The 16,428-nt window shown below is 43.5% G+C and overlaps 3 protein-coding genes across 5 annotated transcripts in view; 1 reads left to right on the top strand and 2 right to left on the bottom strand.

Moving 5' to 3' along the window:
• nck1b (NCK adaptor protein 1b) overlaps positions 1-4,138 on the top strand; it is a 54,394-nt gene extending 50,256 nt beyond the window's left edge. For both annotated transcript variants that reach the window (XM_019876040.1, XM_019876041.1), the window contains one exon: positions 3,451-4,138. In XM_019876040.1, coding sequence (XP_019731599.1) covers positions 3,451-3,651 — 201 coding nt within the window. In that variant the 3' untranslated portion in view covers positions 3,652-4,138. The remainder of the gene's footprint in view (positions 1-3,450) is intronic.
• Positions 4,139-8,854: 4,716 nt separating this feature from the next.
• bdh1 (3-hydroxybutyrate dehydrogenase, type 1) lies at positions 8,855-11,990 on the bottom strand. Its single transcript, XM_019876042.1, has 5 exons — positions 11,763-11,990; positions 10,985-11,095; positions 10,680-10,821; positions 10,451-10,603; positions 8,855-9,633 (listed from the first exon to the last, which is right to left on the bottom strand). The coding sequence occupies exons 1-5, from the start codon at positions 11,973-11,975 to the stop codon at positions 9,161-9,163; spliced, it is 1,092 nt and encodes a 363-aa protein (XP_019731601.1). The 5' UTR covers positions 11,976-11,990; the 3' UTR covers positions 8,855-9,160.
• Positions 11,991-12,056: 66 nt separating this feature from the next.
• Positions 12,057-16,422, bottom strand: LOC109519480 (clusterin-associated protein 1 homolog). 2 transcript variants are annotated; one of them, XM_019876037.1, is made up of 12 exons: positions 16,367-16,422; positions 16,190-16,301; positions 14,923-15,007; positions 14,650-14,829; positions 14,080-14,175; positions 13,926-14,009; positions 13,706-13,839; positions 13,280-13,418; positions 13,063-13,129; positions 12,868-12,966; positions 12,654-12,694; positions 12,057-12,508 (listed from the first exon to the last, which is right to left on the bottom strand). In XM_019876037.1, exons 1-12 carry the CDS (start codon positions 16,386-16,388, stop codon positions 12,365-12,367), a joined length of 1,203 nt encoding a protein of 400 aa, XP_019731596.1. In that variant the 5' UTR covers positions 16,389-16,422; the 3' UTR covers positions 12,057-12,364. The 2 variants fall into 2 exon arrangements, with proteins under 2 accessions (XP_019731596.1, XP_019731597.1); XM_019876038.1 differs by having other exon boundaries at positions 13,075-13,129.
• Positions 16,423-16,428: the final 6 nt, after the last annotated feature.

Below are 16,428 nucleotides of genomic sequence, written 5' to 3'. Positions count from 1 at the left end.
GTCTCCTTGAATTGAGGGAAGAAACGCAGAAGATTTTTTTTTCTCTCGTCTGTGGTTTTCGGGCCTCGCGGAATCTCAAGTAGTGACTCCCATCTTTAATTGACGAGAAAGCCATTTGGCTCGGAGAAAGTCTACATGCTCGAAACAAATGACGGCATGTTGAAAACTTATGGAAGCTCGAGTTTGCCTTATACGAACGGGGATTTTTAACGAGATTGTTTGTCTGGACACGTTTCATTGCACGCTTGTTTATGTAAGTTCAGGGGTTCCTCGGTTTTGGATGGATGGCTCTACGTTCGGAATGGGCAAAAAGGAGAGCTGGACTTCGTTTGAACACAGCTTTTTTATTTTCCAACGTCTGCTCCGTAACTCTCGAACGAACACACCTTTTTTCGGTAACGAAAAACACTTCCTGCTATTCTTCGCCAATCAGATGCAAGCAACATAAGAATATTTCAGCAATTATTAAACAGAATATAATTTAGGTAACTGTAACATAAAATAATATAATGCTCAAATATAAAATGATAATAATTAACAATTTAACAAAAGCTTACACAAATAAAAAGTGCATGAAAAATATGATTCACCATCGCCGCTTATTATGCAGAGTAGGCTTGGTGCGTGTGAATCTCCCGTTGAGATAAAGCCGTATTTGAAATAGGACTCCTAATACTGTCTATTAAATGTAGCCTTCTCTTTCTTGAAAGTCGTCGGCTCCTCTTCCGTCTCCTGGCTGGGCCTTTTCCCCTTCCTGAAAAAACTTTTTAAAGACGTTTGTTTTTTTATGCGGTAACCTATCACGTGACCGAGAAGCACGCATTCACCTGTGTCAAGAGTGACATATTGTAGAATGATATAACAGAATCCGATTTTTTTTTTTCAAAATAAAACATCTTCCAGATTCCGAAGTGAATAAAACGGAAGTAATGTAAGTTATTTCATCTTTCTATACGCCCCGGGGGTTGGGGACCGCTGCTCTACATCTAAAGTAATCTGCGGCATGCACGATTTGCAGTTCACTGTTCACCTATTTAGGCTTTTTTTTCCTGTGCGATGATCAGCCACCAGCTATTTGCTGAGAACCAGAGTTTTAAAAGAAAGAAGGTCCTTGATTTACGGCGGTCTCTGTCGCCTCTCAAGGTACTATGTCGGTGTAGACTTGAGTCATTCATGTCAACTGAATGAACACATCTTGGTTGTTGAAGACGTTTCAACTTGGGATTCTTCTATTCCAAATCTCGGTTTGCTAACGTCACCGTTGCTTGAGACAATCCACGGGAGAGTGATGTCGGGATAGTGTTAGCTGATGACCAGTCATGACGCAGACCTCCTCCTCTGTTTGGAGAAGGCAGCAGAACCGAAAGTTCCTTCTTTTTGAGATGCAAATGAACTGCTGACTCTGGACCCATGTCGTGCCATGTGTTAATTTTTGGTGGTTGCTCGGTCACGCCGATGTCAAGGGCACTGCACCCCTCACGACACTACACTGCACTGCATGAACAACATTGCTGAGTTTGCTGTTCTGGATTCTGTCCTTGGGTTTGAACCGTCTTTTGTCTGAGGGGGTCGCTGCGTTTGAAGACAAGCCACCCATGTAAAGGACCGCGGCGTTACTCCCCCTATTGTTGTCGTCCCCGGGATTGGTCTTCGTGGCTTTTCTTCTGTCAGATAAGACAAAAGCCCACATCTAACTGGGTCAGTCACAGTGACGAAGCTCTGCAGGAGCCTGGTAATGATCCTAAGCATTTGAATCAGGTTTATTGGAGGAGGGAAACATCTAAAATATTGCCCTCGAGGACCAGAGTTTGACACCCATGGTGGAAAGAATGTCATCGTGTGCAACAAGAAGGCACGCTCAGTTACCGCCAGTTTTTTTTTTATTCGTATTGTTGGATTGGAAGTGTTTTCATATGAAAATTTTCTGTAATTATCCATCCATCCATCTTCCGATCCGCTTATCCAGGGTTCCCACGGGTCCGTAAAGTTCATAAAAATAAATAAGAAAAGAAGTTGTAAAATTATGTTCTTAATTGTCCTTAATTTTCAGGGAAAGCTTCGAAAATCAATAAAAATCCGTAAAAAAAATATTTTTATTCCAAAATAAACTGGTTTTATATTTTCTAAATTTAAAATTTTCTTCGTGTACTTTATTTGAGAATGAATTCGGGTTTGTTTTTCATTTTCCGACCTGTAATACAGGTCGGAAAATGAAAATTTGACATACAGTATGTTAAATAAAGAGTTAGCTGATTGCCCCCAAAAATATAGATGTGCCCTTCCTTTGGCAGCAATGATTTGAACACCAGCTCAGTGATATGTGGCTTTCTATTTAGCTCGCATATTGCTGAGCGGACATTAAATCAACCGTGAATCCCCTGCTGAATGGAGAAAAAGTCCTTAAAAATTTGCTAAATTAGCCCTTGAAGTCCTTTAAAGTCCAAATATAAAAAGCAAGTGGAAGAGTGGGAACCCTGTTATCCTCACCAGGGACGCGGGGGGTGCTGGAGCCTATCCCAGCTGTCTTCGGGCAGTACACAGGGGACACTCTGAACCGGTTGCCAGCCAATCATAGGGCACACAGAGACGAACAACCATCCACACTCACACATTGGGACAATTTTGCGTGTTCAATCAGCCTGCTATGCATGTTTTCGGAAATGTGGGAGGAAACCGAGTACTTGGAGAAAACACGCAGGAGAACATGCAAACGCCACACAGGGAGGCCGGAGCCGGAATTGAACCCAGTACTCCCTCTGGACTGTGAGATCGACACGCTAACCACTGGACCACCGGGCCGCCCTTTTCTGGAATTATGAATTTAGTAATGCGTTAGGATGGGTTCCGGATAGACCTTTGGGCACCGTCACCGCTGTGTGAATGCAATTGTCATCAACTGAGCCTCTTTGAAGTGGCACACACTGTCATAGTAATTCCATCGCTTCACAGAGTCGAGTCAAAGTCTGTTCAAGAGCAAAATAGGCGACAAGTTTGGAACGCTACTTTGATCATCCCAAGCGTGTGTTGCTCAAGCAATGTTGGGCCTTTTTTGTTTTTTTCACAAAGGGAAGAAATGATGTCACGCCATTGCCCGCTTTGCGTTCCATCAGATTGCTCTGATGTTATCCTAAACTGCTCACTGGCTCCTTGTTTGGTTGAGTGACTTTGATGGTACACGCAAGGGGCCTCGGTTCAATGACAGCGATGCACAATGAACTAGTTTGCACAGTGGCGGAAGAAAATGTTGTCACAAGAAGGCATGTTCAGTTGTCCTGGTACTTGTTTTGGACTTTTGACCTAGGAATTAGAACATATCAACCGATAATGCGTTCTGTTTGGGTCACGTTCACTGACAATAATGGCCGGCGTGAACCAAGGACCCGCCGCGTCTCGTCTCGCGTGCATGGGAACTACTCAGCGACACGTTTCTCTCCCTTTCTTGTCTTCCAGCCCAACGACTTCTCCATCTCGCTGAAGGCGCAGAGCAAGAACAAGCATTTCAAGGTGCAGCTGAAGGAGAGCCTCTACTGCATCGGACAGCGCAAGTTCAACTCCATGGAGGAGCTTGTGGAACACTACAAAAAGGCGCCCATCTTCACCAGCGAGCAGGGTGACAAACTCTACCTGGTCAAGGCCCTATCCGCCTCCTGATCCCAAGAACGCAATCTCATCTAGACACACACAATTGTAAATGTCTCACACACACACACACACACACACACACACACACACACAGGCACACACACACTATACAGAACACACACTAACATCAAGCCTGAAGACTTTACACGTCGTCGGGACTTCTTTTGCCTGGTTGAGCATTCCAAGAGGAGGATGGGAAAAAGGCATGAGAGGAGGAAGAATGTTGGGAGTGTTGGGAGACGAGAAGAAGAAGAAGGAAAAAAAAAAAGACTAAGGACTCCTGAGAGCGGATGATGGACCTCTTGGCCACTTATTTATGTGATCCAGATGTGTTTGCTGGCAGTCGTGTATTTCCACCTCCATAGCTTAGTCGCATTTAGTTTGTCGAAAATGTATACCTAATCCTTTTTAACCATTTCTTTTTAAAAATGTGACTTTTTTTTTGTTTTGTTTTAACTGTAAACCGAGCCCCTCCGGTATGAAGCTTTTTTTTTTTCTCTCTCTCTCTTTCTCCAAGATCTCAAGTTGTTAAGGCAAATCATGACATCTGCTAGTTAAGCGACCAAAATATATTTATTAATCCTGCTGGTTGTAGAAACAATGTGCATCTCTTTTTTGGGGGTGGGGGGGCGGGGGTACCTGTATCCCCCCCCATTGTCAGACCTTCAGAGGAACTGTTGAAAGTCCAGAAATGTTTAAGTCAAGTCACAAGTGTCCAGAATTTTTGAGGCCTTTCCATTGTATTTATTTCATGCTTTAGAAGAGACATGTTTTGTGTCCCCCCCCCCCCCCCCACACACACACACACACACAAAAACAGTTCACAAATCTCAATGCAACTCTGCTTACGTTTTGGCTTTTGCTCATACATGATAATGCCTCTGCATGGTGTTTCAGGCCATTGCTTGAAAGGGGCTCTGGATCTTCTCCCACCCAAGCAGGTGATGTCATTGGTGAAGAAACTCTACTCTTGTGTAAATTAGCTCCACACGCCAGACATCCAACTTGTATACCAGCCATTAAAACTCAATATTCTACCATATGGCTTCTTTTTAGTAAGGCCCTCTAGGTTCCCCGCCCTTGTTCACATGGATGCTACACGAAACATAGCATGTCCAACCTGGTATTCATTTCAGGTGTTAGGAGGTTATGTGAAAAAGAATCAATCGTCGGACGCTTTAACTAGAGGAAGTGGGCCTGCTGGGAAGGCCTTGGTGGGGGCTTCAAGACACCTGCCTTCTCGGCAGAGCCGCGGGGTAAACTGAGTCCAAAAGATGATGTCACTGTGCTAAATTAGCATGGCTGAAGGGAACGGACGAGGGGGAGGTCTTTATCGGTGGCAATGTGCCGGTTGTGCTTTGGAAGTGTGAGATTCCATCTGGCAGAGACACGGGAGTGTGCTGTTATTTGTCGAATAGAAAGTGTCTTGTCGTAATCCAGATTGAGCGCTGCGCATCCGTGTTTTCTTGGATGAAGACTTGTCCATCTGGAACGCGAGGGAGGAAGAAGGATTTCAGATGGGGGCGGGGGGGTGGAAAAAGGAGCGAGCGATTGAGGGAGGGAGGAGGAGAATGGAGTCCCGTGTAGTAGCGCATCTGGATTTATGCTCCTCGTCCTGGTTTGGGTGGGGAACGGGGATAGAATTTCCACACTCTCCAGGTGTGCGTCGAGGTAAGCGATGACTCGCTAAAGAGGAAAAGCCATTCCCGCTTTTAGATTTATAATGAGAGCTGGTTCACGTTCTGGGACGAATCCACCGGAAGGTTTTTGTCCAGTAAAAGCTGTTTTCACTTGACACACACAAAAAAAAAAATTCAAGTTCCTCACAGGATTCATCTTACATTGCGTATTATTATTATTTTTGGCTCTTACGTCCGTTGTTGTGACACTTCAGAGTCTTGTGAAACTTCCCCTCTTGTGTCCAACCTGTGATGTAAAGCGACTAATGCAATGGAGGATTTGGGAGATTTTTTTTCTTTTTTAATTAACGTGCCTTTACAGCTTTTTGTCAACCAAAGTGTCATTTTATTTGTTTATTTTGGCTAGTCTACCATGTTTACTTGCCATGTTGCGTGGCGTTTGTTTTTAAAGCAGTGGTGTTGAACCTACGGCCCCGGGGGCATATACGGGCAACCGGAGCTAGACTTTTCGGTCGGCCATCCAAACAATGAGTATTTCATAAGGCTGGACATGCAATTTTCCAAACATATAAACCCACTCACCTTAAAAATGTACCTCATTTATTTTCTCCTGATATATCAATAATTTGTTCCTTGAAGGGTTTTATAAAGGTTCTCCACCTCAGCTTTAAAGCATTCCGTGTTGCATATGAGTTATCGGGGTGCTCGTCGTCGACTGAATTTTTAAAAACATTTTAATTTATTTTTTGATCCTTTTCTCCCCACCCAGATCCATAAAATGCCCTTTGTGTCTAGTTTTCAAGTGTCCTTAGATAGCAACCATAAGTGAATGCCTACATGTACAGTTGAGCGGAATCGTGCATGGAGACGTACGGAAGCAAGTCAAGTGTCACATTTGTTTGAACGTTTGTTTCATTCATTTTTTTTCTTTTCTTTTTTCCGTGTAGCCACCTACAGTAGATTTGTAAAAGTCACATGTAAATGTTGGTATTGAAATACAAGAATGAAGCAGACTCTCGCTGCTTTTTAGATTTGTATATAACGGCTGTAGCTTTTGTCTCTGCACCAATGGAGCCCGCATGGGCAGTGGAGAGAACAAAAATCTGCTTCAAATACGTCGGAAACCACTTGAGACAAATATACAAATGACCCGTTTCCTAATGTTGGTGCTTACCGAGGGCTGCTTACATAAAAATGTAAGCAGCACAGACAGCCCCCACCCCCCACCCGGCTCTTCGTGTGCGCAAATCTGAAACAAGCAGATCTACGCCGATGTGGAATGGTAAAAAAGCAGTGCTGTGAAAATGTTTTGACATGCTCTTTATGCTGTTTTTAACTGAGGGGAGAGCGTCTTCAGGTGTTATAATTTAGAAGAAATTATTAGTATTTCAAAGACGTAATAAACAACAAAATAAAGCCATGAAATTGTGTTTTAATGTGCAAATATTCAAATATACCAACATAGTTTAAATCATCTGCTGTCCATGTTTCAAAGTGTATGACATATAATAATTATATAATATAATCATATGAGTATTTCCTCCAAAGCTCCCCTTTTGGCTTAAAGTCAACAGAATTTTAATTAATTTGTTACTGTAAACGGAAAGACCCTTCAAAGTGGATTGGACAAACATGATGTCACTCACACGAGCAGGGACCAATCGGAACAACACGTCGTGGGGTTTGGGGGAGGAGGGGTTACTTCCGTTAGTCGGTCGAGACAGTGAACACAAACCTACCATTTATTTCTCTCCTTAGCATAGATGCTACAGAACACACACAAAAACCTAATTTCTTTGAGACGTAGCCGTTGCCAACTTATTTTATGGTTTCCTTTCTGTAACCTGTTAACCACGTTCACAGCTAAAGGCTCTATCACCTTTGAGAACACTGATTGGTCCGGCTCGCCAGTATTCTACCTAATTGGTGCATGGTTGGAACTTCATTGTAGTTTTAAAACAAAAGCGGGCGGCGACGTTGAAAACATGGCGACCCCGGAAATGAACGAGAAATAAAATCTAAAACTATTTTGGCCTAATGACAAGCTATTAGCGCATAAATTGAATCGCTGGGGTTTTGACGTGGCCAACCACCAAGCGTATACAATCTAAATTCAGCCACGTTTGTCCCAATTCTTCTCAACTTTTCAGAACATTCGACAGCACAGCAGCACATGAAGCCCTCTAAACTACCGATGGCGTCGTTCACTGCCAGTGTAGAAGAGCACTTAATTAATTTGCGCCAGAATATTTATGCCTGCTGTGTTACTTTTGGCCCCCTCGGTGGAAATATTCTCGTGCTAAGGGTTGAGCGTTTGTGTTTCACTTGAGCGCTACTATTGGACCTGGCCTTGTGTCAACAAATGATTGTGGAAGAGTGAACTCTAGTGGGCATTTGCTGGTTTACACTTATCCGTTTATTTTCTACTTTTCAATGGATTTGTTGCTAGAAAATTCAGCTACAAAATTCAGTACTGTATATGGTTGTATTCAGACAACCTGTACAGTTGTAAAAGGGGTCCTCTGTTAACAACGGAGCTCCATTCCAACTTTAATGATGTACCCCGGATACGTACGTAATTCCGAATGCGGTCAAACATGAGAGGAAAATCATAGTTTTTTTTTTTATTTGGATAAAAATGACTTCTAGGTTATATACGTGAAACAAATGGCAAACGGTAAGTTGTAAAGCAACAATATTGTGGCACTTTTCCTGTTCTATGTTGTGTAAAACTAAATATGGTAGTCATTATGGCAAACCTGACGGTATCAAACGCACGGAATATTTATTCAAATGTAATTAAAACTTGTCTTCTTCGTTTTCTTCGACCTTATTGTACTTTACAAAGCTTTCATTCTGCCTAACATTTCATGCTGTATGCTACCTCGCCATCTTGTGGCAGTTAATGTTACGGCTAAACCGAAAACCTGAATCTATATTTTGCTTCATGTAATTCAAGTTTGGTAACCTTTTTGCTGTTCGGGACCGCATATGACGTTTTCGTGAATGAATGAATGAATGAAAGTATGCGTTATGAGTATTTTTTTTTCTCCATCCAACAGATTTGATCACAGCAGTTTCTACCGACAAGTATGACATTTTGATGGAACATAAAACTAAAAAGTTTGATTTCATCAACTGTACAGTCAACATAAGGAGCCCAGATTGATTAAACAACAACAAAAAAAAACCCAACAACAATAAAAACTAATATGTGTCCATAGAGTAGCTGTGGCTCAGACCGGACAGTTAAGTAAGCAAACTTGGCACACCTTTTCGACAAAATGGTCATGCTAAAGATGATGGACAAGGATGATTTATTTTTATTTTGGAGCTACAAAAGCATTATGAAAAGCTTGGCATTCTAGACTATTGGGGAGAACGGAAACTTTAAGGGCATCACATATTGTAGTTTCTATTAAGGGCTGCTCCAGTTGCTTATCCAGACGTTCAAGTTGGTAATGGGAATTATTTTAAGACCCCAAATGAGTATTTTATGTGCATGTAAAACCTTTTTTATCGCGGGTGTCTCAACAAAACATAACAAAAAAGGGTGTTTGGCTAGGCTGGAATGGATTAATGGCATTTTAATTAACTTCAGAATGAAAAACTGATTTGGTCTATGGGTAAACTGAGTTACAAGCTTGGTCAGAGGAATAAATTCAACTCATATGTTGGGTACCACTGTATTTTAATGACCGTAATATTTAGACCCTATCACTGTGATTACATTGTACTGTAATGTTTTTTCTCCCATGTCACATCTGTGGCTCCGGCAAAGTGCAATAGTTTACTTTTTAAAAATGATTGAAATGTAAGGCTTAATCAGTGAAAGGCTTCAAGTTCTGAGGAATCGCGTTGAGCTGGAATGTCACCATTTAGAAGTATAGCAAATCGGACAACGCGGCAGGCAGGTGCGTCATCAGCTGCACTCGGATCCACCAGTACGGCTCCATGGTGTTGTACCTGGTGTACGGACGCTTGGACGTAATGGCGTCGGCGATGTCGTCCAGCATCGGACTCGCATCTTTGTGTCCGCCGTTGCACTGTGAGCGAATCAGTGTCATGATCTGATCAAATCGCCCTTTCCCGTAATCCTCCCGGACGTCCTGCGAGGCCTCGCCCCACAATTTGTTGGCCGTGCTGGCCAAGACTTCGCGGCTCGGGCTGCCCGCGGCGCAGGCGGCGGCAAAATTCCCCGGCTCGATGACGGACACCTTGACGCCCCATGACTTCATCTCGTAGCGGAGGCAGTCGGAAAACGCTTCCAAGCCGTACTTGGACACGCAGACGGGCGACTGAGCAATATTGCCCATCCGGCTGTACAAGCCGGAAACATTTACCACGCGACCTGTGAGAGAAGCGCAACAATGAACAAGAAATTACGTGGCACCGGAAGGACATCTTTTTTACTCTTTTGTGGATGAGAGCTTCATTTTCACAAATATTTCCTGTATTGGCCAAAGTCACCTGGAATAGGCTCGAGCACATCTGTGACCCGAGTGGGGCTAACAGCTGGAGTGGATTGTGTTAGGTCATCGCCATAAGAACGAAAGTCCACCCTAAACCTCTTTCGAATGGCACGTGAAAACAGTTCCATTGCTGAATTGACGCGAACTTGGTTCAAGAGTGAAATGTGAGTTATCTGGAACAGGATCGCCAGCTGAAAACCCAATACGGTCAAGGCAGAGTCACAGGAAAAATGTATGAAAACCACTTCTCGGGATAAAACAATCTAATGGAAAAACAAAAGTATGGCGCTTCGAGTGCCTGCCATCGGTCACCTCAACACTTTTTAAGTCCGTGCAGCCAATCCAAGAAGCCCCTGTTCTATTCTAAACACACAGACGGTCAACATTGTTCCGGATCAAATACAATAGTAAAGTCTCGTGGTCCAAAGCTGAGCCTCATCTTAAGAGAATTACTCCGGCCAAGAATGTGGCCCACAGCGTCACAATTAAGTCATTCGTTGGCGTCTTTGTGGCAGCGAAGCACAAAGAACGATTCGAACGGGATGTGTATATTTTCCAAACCGCGGGAAAGCAAATTGTCACAACCTCATCATTTGCGGTGACTCTGCGCTAATTTAGCCAGTCGGCCCGTCAATCGAAAGCCTCTTCCACGCAGAGGTCAGAGCTGTGATGAAAAATGAATTTTGTTGCCCCCACCCTTGGCTCGGCGAATGAGCGGCAGAAGTGCTTTGGTGACCCGGATGGTGCCCCAAAGGTTGACCTCAGAAACTTCTTTGTAGGCTTCCACGGAGGTGAACTCCACTCCTCCAAACGTGGACACGTCGGCATTGTTGACCAGCGCCCACAGACCTGGGTGGTGGAACCCGGACACAAAAAAAAGTTACAGGACGAGCAAAGATGTCTATTGACTCGGGATTGTTCTAACCTCTCTGCGAGTCCTTCAGGTTGTCTCGGACAAACTGGGCAGCGCTGTTCACCTGGTCTTCGCTGCGCACGTCCAGCTGGACCACCTTCATGCGCTCGGAGTGGAACTCCTCCAGCACCTTGGCACCCTCTCCGCCTTTATCCTGCAAAGAAACTATTCTCCATTTTGTAGCTCGTCGTGTCAAAACACGACGAGGTTACTGCCCCACTTGGCCACAAATCAACGCGTGTTGTAAACTGCGGACCCACTATACTGTCTTTCAAATGCATTTCCCCAAACTTTATGCGATTGATTGCCACACTCACCTTAAGCAGGCATCCCGCAAAGACGGTGAAGCCAAGTTTGTGCAGATGTTGGGCCAGAGCCAGACCAAAGTCGTTGTCACAACCTGTAATGAACACCGCTTTGCCCGTCGCCTGCACAAAACAAAATACCAATGTAGGGAGTGCTGATGTACTCTACTGATTGCGGCGCCAGGTCTCAAAATGGGTTCTCCGGACCACAGGGGGTCTGCAAACCACAGCTTGGGGGTCCGTAAGATAATATGTGCATATTGTGTGCCAGTAAAACAAAATAAACCAATTAGTCCTTCCTATTTGATATATTCTTTTTACAATTGTAACATCGACAAACTTTCTTGACAACAATTCTTACTTTCATGTTAGCCAAGGCCTTGGCACCATCTTAGGGTGGTGCTGCTGGAGCAAAAAAAAAAAAAAAAAAGCAGAGCTGCAAATAGGTGCGTTATCGGCAGATAATAGGTTCCACCGAGAAAAACTGTAGCTATTTTATTTCTGTTTTTATTCAGAGATAAATGTGTTGACTACACAGTAAATGCAATAATATCACTAGAAATAAATTTACCTGGTAAAATAGGACTTATTTGTTCTCTTGTTCAACGTTGACTTCAATACCACAGTAAAACTTTATTGCGGAAAAATTACTTATTCTCCCAATTGCGCCCCCCCCTCCCCATCCCCCAATAATAAGTGCATTTTATTTAGTTGGCGAACCCGCACCGCTTTGAAAAACTCCGTATCCAGATAATGTTGCTCGTGATGCGTTCACGGCCCCACTAGTTACCTCCACCAGCCCTCTGGGGATCCGAGGTGTCGCGACATACAGGGCGAAGAGCAAATAGCAGACCACCACGCACTCGCTCGCGTTCGCTTCCGGCAATCCCAGGAGTCCCATGACGGCGTTCAACAGAGCCGGCAGGCCGAAGCCCAGTGACACGGTCACGAATGCGGAGAAGGAGACGAGAAGGCACACTCGGAACGCGGAAAGCGGCGCCATCTTAGCCGAATGCTGCCTTTACGTTCCGGGACACGCCTCTCGGGCGACAACCTTAATGAGACAGACATATTCGGCTCCCGATATAGAATAACAGTTTTATTCATTCATTTGTTGCTTATGAGGTGTCAATACAGGCAATGAGATCAATGAGCGAAAATTCGAGAAGCTATAGTCAGCGAAACCGGAAGTACATTCGAGTGAACCATCTCCCTTCGTGTCAGGTTCAATTTCATGACTTCGGGCAGTGCTAATTTGAAACGATGAGTCTTAAGGTATTTTCATGTTGTCTATAATGGGGACCCCATGAAATCGAAAATTGCCTTCTTATTTTAAATACTGTCTTTGTTTTAAGAATACCCACAATGAGACTTCAATGGTCGGTTCTGAATTCAAAAGTCATCATCACTCTTGTCCAGCAGATGGCGTTTCGAACCTCCCCTGGAAGCGCAAGGCGCCCTTGCTTCTGGACCCCCCAAAAAGCCGTCCGATCCCAGGCCTTCATCTTCGTCTTCATCGAGCTCGCTCTCCTCTGACTGAAAAGTAACATTACACACAACTTGTCAACCCCAATACATGTCCAGGGTATGTTTAACAAACGAAAGAAAGGAATGTCCAGCCAAAGTATATATCTAGCTCGTACATGGAGAAGAGACATTTGAAATATTTCTGGAGATTTACCTCATCACTGTCACTTGCCATCATGTTCCCAATGGCTGTTCCTAAATGACACAAACCATAAATGCGTTTTGAGGCTCTTGTTTATTATTTAGCAGGTCACATTTAGCGACGAGAAACTGACAATATGAAAACGGTGCAACTGCACTGTACCCCTGAAACTGTTGCCTTATCTGGAAACTAACTTTTGACTTCAAGCGTAATTGTTTTTGGTTACCTGCCACAATATCGTTTAGAGGGAGCCTTGGATTAGAAGTTTGACACTCATCGGTGTCGCCATTTTGGCCTTTGTCCTCAACTGCGTCCTGTTCATTAACTGCAATGAACACAAATGCATTTTTGAGTGTCATAAGTTACCACCGCCACAAGGTCAGTCTGAGCTGGCCATGTTTTGAAGCTGTGTTTGTCTCACTCGAACTCATACCATCCCCGTAATTCTCCTTCAGTTGCTGCATGATCCTCTTTCGATTGTTTTCCTCCTGCGGGTGAGAAAAGAGAAACTTACAAAAAAAAAAAAAAGAAAAACAAGTGAATAGGACTCTTCGTTGAATGTGCAGAAAGGAAATTGTCCCATAATCTGAATTTAAAAAAATAAATAAATCAATAAAGACATCTTTCCGTTCGCACACCTCAAACATCTTCTCTTGTCTGATCTGTTTTTCCTGCTGCCACTCGAGGTAATAGAAGTTGGCAAAGTTTTCCACTTGCAACTTGTATTGCTCCTCCAGCTTCTCCTCGATCTTCTCGTATTCATCCATAAATAATGGCCTGAGAGATCGAAAAGGAACATCAAGTCTTTGCTTACAACATTCCAATGACGATAATAATTATACTGTTCAAACAAAAGGTTTGAATCATTGTATTTTTTGGGGTTTTTTTTGGATTGGTCAGTGTTGTCTGTAAGCTTTATAATTGCTGGTTTGCCTGACAGTTGCTCCTTATTCGATATTTGTGCGATACTGAACTTTCTTGTACTGCCAAGTCAACCGTGGGAGTTTCTTTATTGTGGTACGACGTATTTCCCATTTTTCATGTGTCACACTGAAAAACTTAACCGGACACTTTGCAGCGTCTGAAGTCTCCTCTGATTCATCTCCAACTGCCAGTGTTTTTTTTCTTTCTTGGCATCCAGACTGGCGACATCGGAAACCACGTTCCTCATCATGACTTTGGTCTTCTCCACATTTTCCTTTGTAAAGGACAACCCGATTTTACGATACCCAAGGAAATGCTTTCACAAAATAACAGTGTCAAAACCTCATCCAAGATACAAACCAAGACCTCCTTGATGGCGTGCCTCAAGGCCTTTTCCGTCTCGCTGATCTCCAGAGGTCTTGCGATGGCCGCCGTTCTCAATTTCTGAAGGAAAGCACAAAACAAATCATTTCACGGAGAACTTTGGATCTCAAACTTTGCGATTTTTCCTCACTCTTAGGTCCGCCTCCTTTCCTAATAAGTCATACAGAGACGCTCCTTTTGACGTGGCTTCTGATGCCAGCTGCCGAGCTGCTTTTAGATCCGAAATCTGGACATAAGTCGAAAAAAAATAAGGGAATCATAGACACACACACACACACACAGACGATGTTGAAAATAATTCAAATCTAAGGAACCGCTGAATCCATACCGCAAAGAATGAACCCTTTCAGAGACAGCGGTCACTTGAGTAGGCAGCTATTTGAATGTTGTTTTCGCTTATAGTAATTCATCTTAATGTCACAGTTGTGCATCAACCACTATAATGGACCCTTACGCGTGTTGCCATCCAGTGATTTTTTTTTTCCATGCCTAAAGATTTATAAAAACACGAGGAAAAAAAATCCGGATGTAGGTTCTCATTATTTGTGCATGAAAGGATGAATGCAGTTAGAAGAGTCCAACTCACGTTCAGTTCTACTGTATCCACTTTCTTCTCCTGTTTAAGCCTTTACAGCCACTCAAAATAGGCAAACTACCTCCCCATGAAACAAACAAACCAAAAAAAAAAAAATGTTCTCACTCGAGTGCCTAGTTCAAATTTGAATTTGCTGTTTTCCTCCTCCATTCTGTCCTCCAGGGCCATCTGCTTGGTCTTCATTGCGTTGTACAGCACCGAAGTGATCTTTAGCATCTCTTTCACTGCGTAACCGTCGGCTTGGTAAAGGCGCTTGGTGTTCATTTTGATGTGAGCTTTTGTTGCCTGTTGCAGGAAGGGATGCACATTCGTTGATGGGGGGAAGGGGTGTGTGAGGGGGGGGGGGGACTTGTGTTCAATTGGAAGCGAAAATGTTACCATGAACTGAGCCACCGTCTTGATGAGGAATACTCTGTCTGACTCTGTGTTCATGTCAGACACAATTTCCATCTGGGGTTCATAACTATATTCGAGAGGAGGAAATTGGGCACATCGTTGAATGGATTAACACAGCGGTCCCAACCTTTCTTGCCCCATGGACCGGTTTAATGTCAGACAATATTTTCAAGGACCGGCCTTTCAGCCCGGATAAATACAACAAAATAATATGATATGACCTGCATGAAAATTGTGGTGTTCTCTAAACATAATAAACACGAATTATGACTCGAGGAACGTCCTGTCTGGCCTCAACAATCTCTGATCGCTGTGGTCACGTTTAAACGTGCCTTCAAAATACGATACAGTGCAAATACAAAGTTTAAGGAAATAAAACTCACGATCACCGCATATTATGCAGAGTGGACTTGGCGCGTGGGAATATCCCGTTGAGATAAATCCGTATTTTAAGTAGGACTCCTGATACTGTCTATGACCGGATAAATACAACAAAATAATATGATATGACCTGCATGAAAATTGTGGTGTTCTCTAAACATAATAAACACGAATCATAACGCGAGGAACGTCCTATCTGGCCGCAACAATGTGCGTGTGAATCTCCCGTTGAGATAAAGCCGTATTTGCAAAAGGACTCCTGATGCCGTCTATTAAATGTAGCCTTCTCTTTCTTGAAAGTCCTAGGCTACTCTTCTGTCTCCTGGCTGGGCCTTTCCCCCTTCCCAAAGACGTTTGTTTTTTACTTATTTTGCTAGCTCCTGAATTTCACTTTGGCGGTAACCTATCACGTGACCGAGAAGCGCGGCTTGACCTGCGTCAGGAGGACATTCCGTAGACGGGTGTAACACAGGAATCTGGTAATTTTTCAAAATAAAACGTCTATCAGATTCCGAAATGAATATAATGGAAGTAATGTAAGTTATTTATTCTTTCTGTGCGGCCCGGTACAAAATGACCCACGGGCCGGTGCCGGCCCTCCACCCGGGGTTTGGGGACCACTGTGTTAACATACAGAAATATAATCACGTATGTGTACCAGGGGATACGTGCTATGAATGTCAATCACTCGGACGGAAAAGATTAAATTAGTGGAATGTGGAATTTTGCATCGTGTCAGCGTCAAAAGTGGATGCAGGAAATTAAAATTAATAGAGCATATGAAATGTAGCATATTACTTACCTCCTTGATTAAAATGATATTAAAAAATCTTACCACGTACATCTCCATTATGTTTTTTTAACCTACCATTTAGCAAGCCATATTAGGATTTCCGCAACGAGCGTGAAGTTGGGGGTCCGGAAGTTTTCCACCGATATTAGGCGAGGAAAGCCCAACGCTCTCATCATTTCTGTAAAATCTATCAAGAGATCATTTTAGCAGTAAGATTGAAATGAACACCGCATATTAGCATACGCTACTTACTTTGTAAGTCTCTGAAAGACATCTCGCGAGTGGGCTCTGAGAGACGAAGTTTATGAAGAGCG

The sequence above is a fragment of the Hippocampus comes genome, unplaced genomic scaffold (assembly GCF_001891065.2).
Source record: "Hippocampus comes isolate QL1 unplaced genomic scaffold, H_comes_QL1_v1.1 scaffold60, whole genome shotgun sequence".
In the NCBI taxonomy this organism is placed as follows: Eukaryota; Metazoa; Chordata; class Actinopteri; order Syngnathiformes; family Syngnathidae; genus Hippocampus; species Hippocampus comes.
This window is presented reverse-complemented; position numbering and strand designations above follow the sequence as displayed.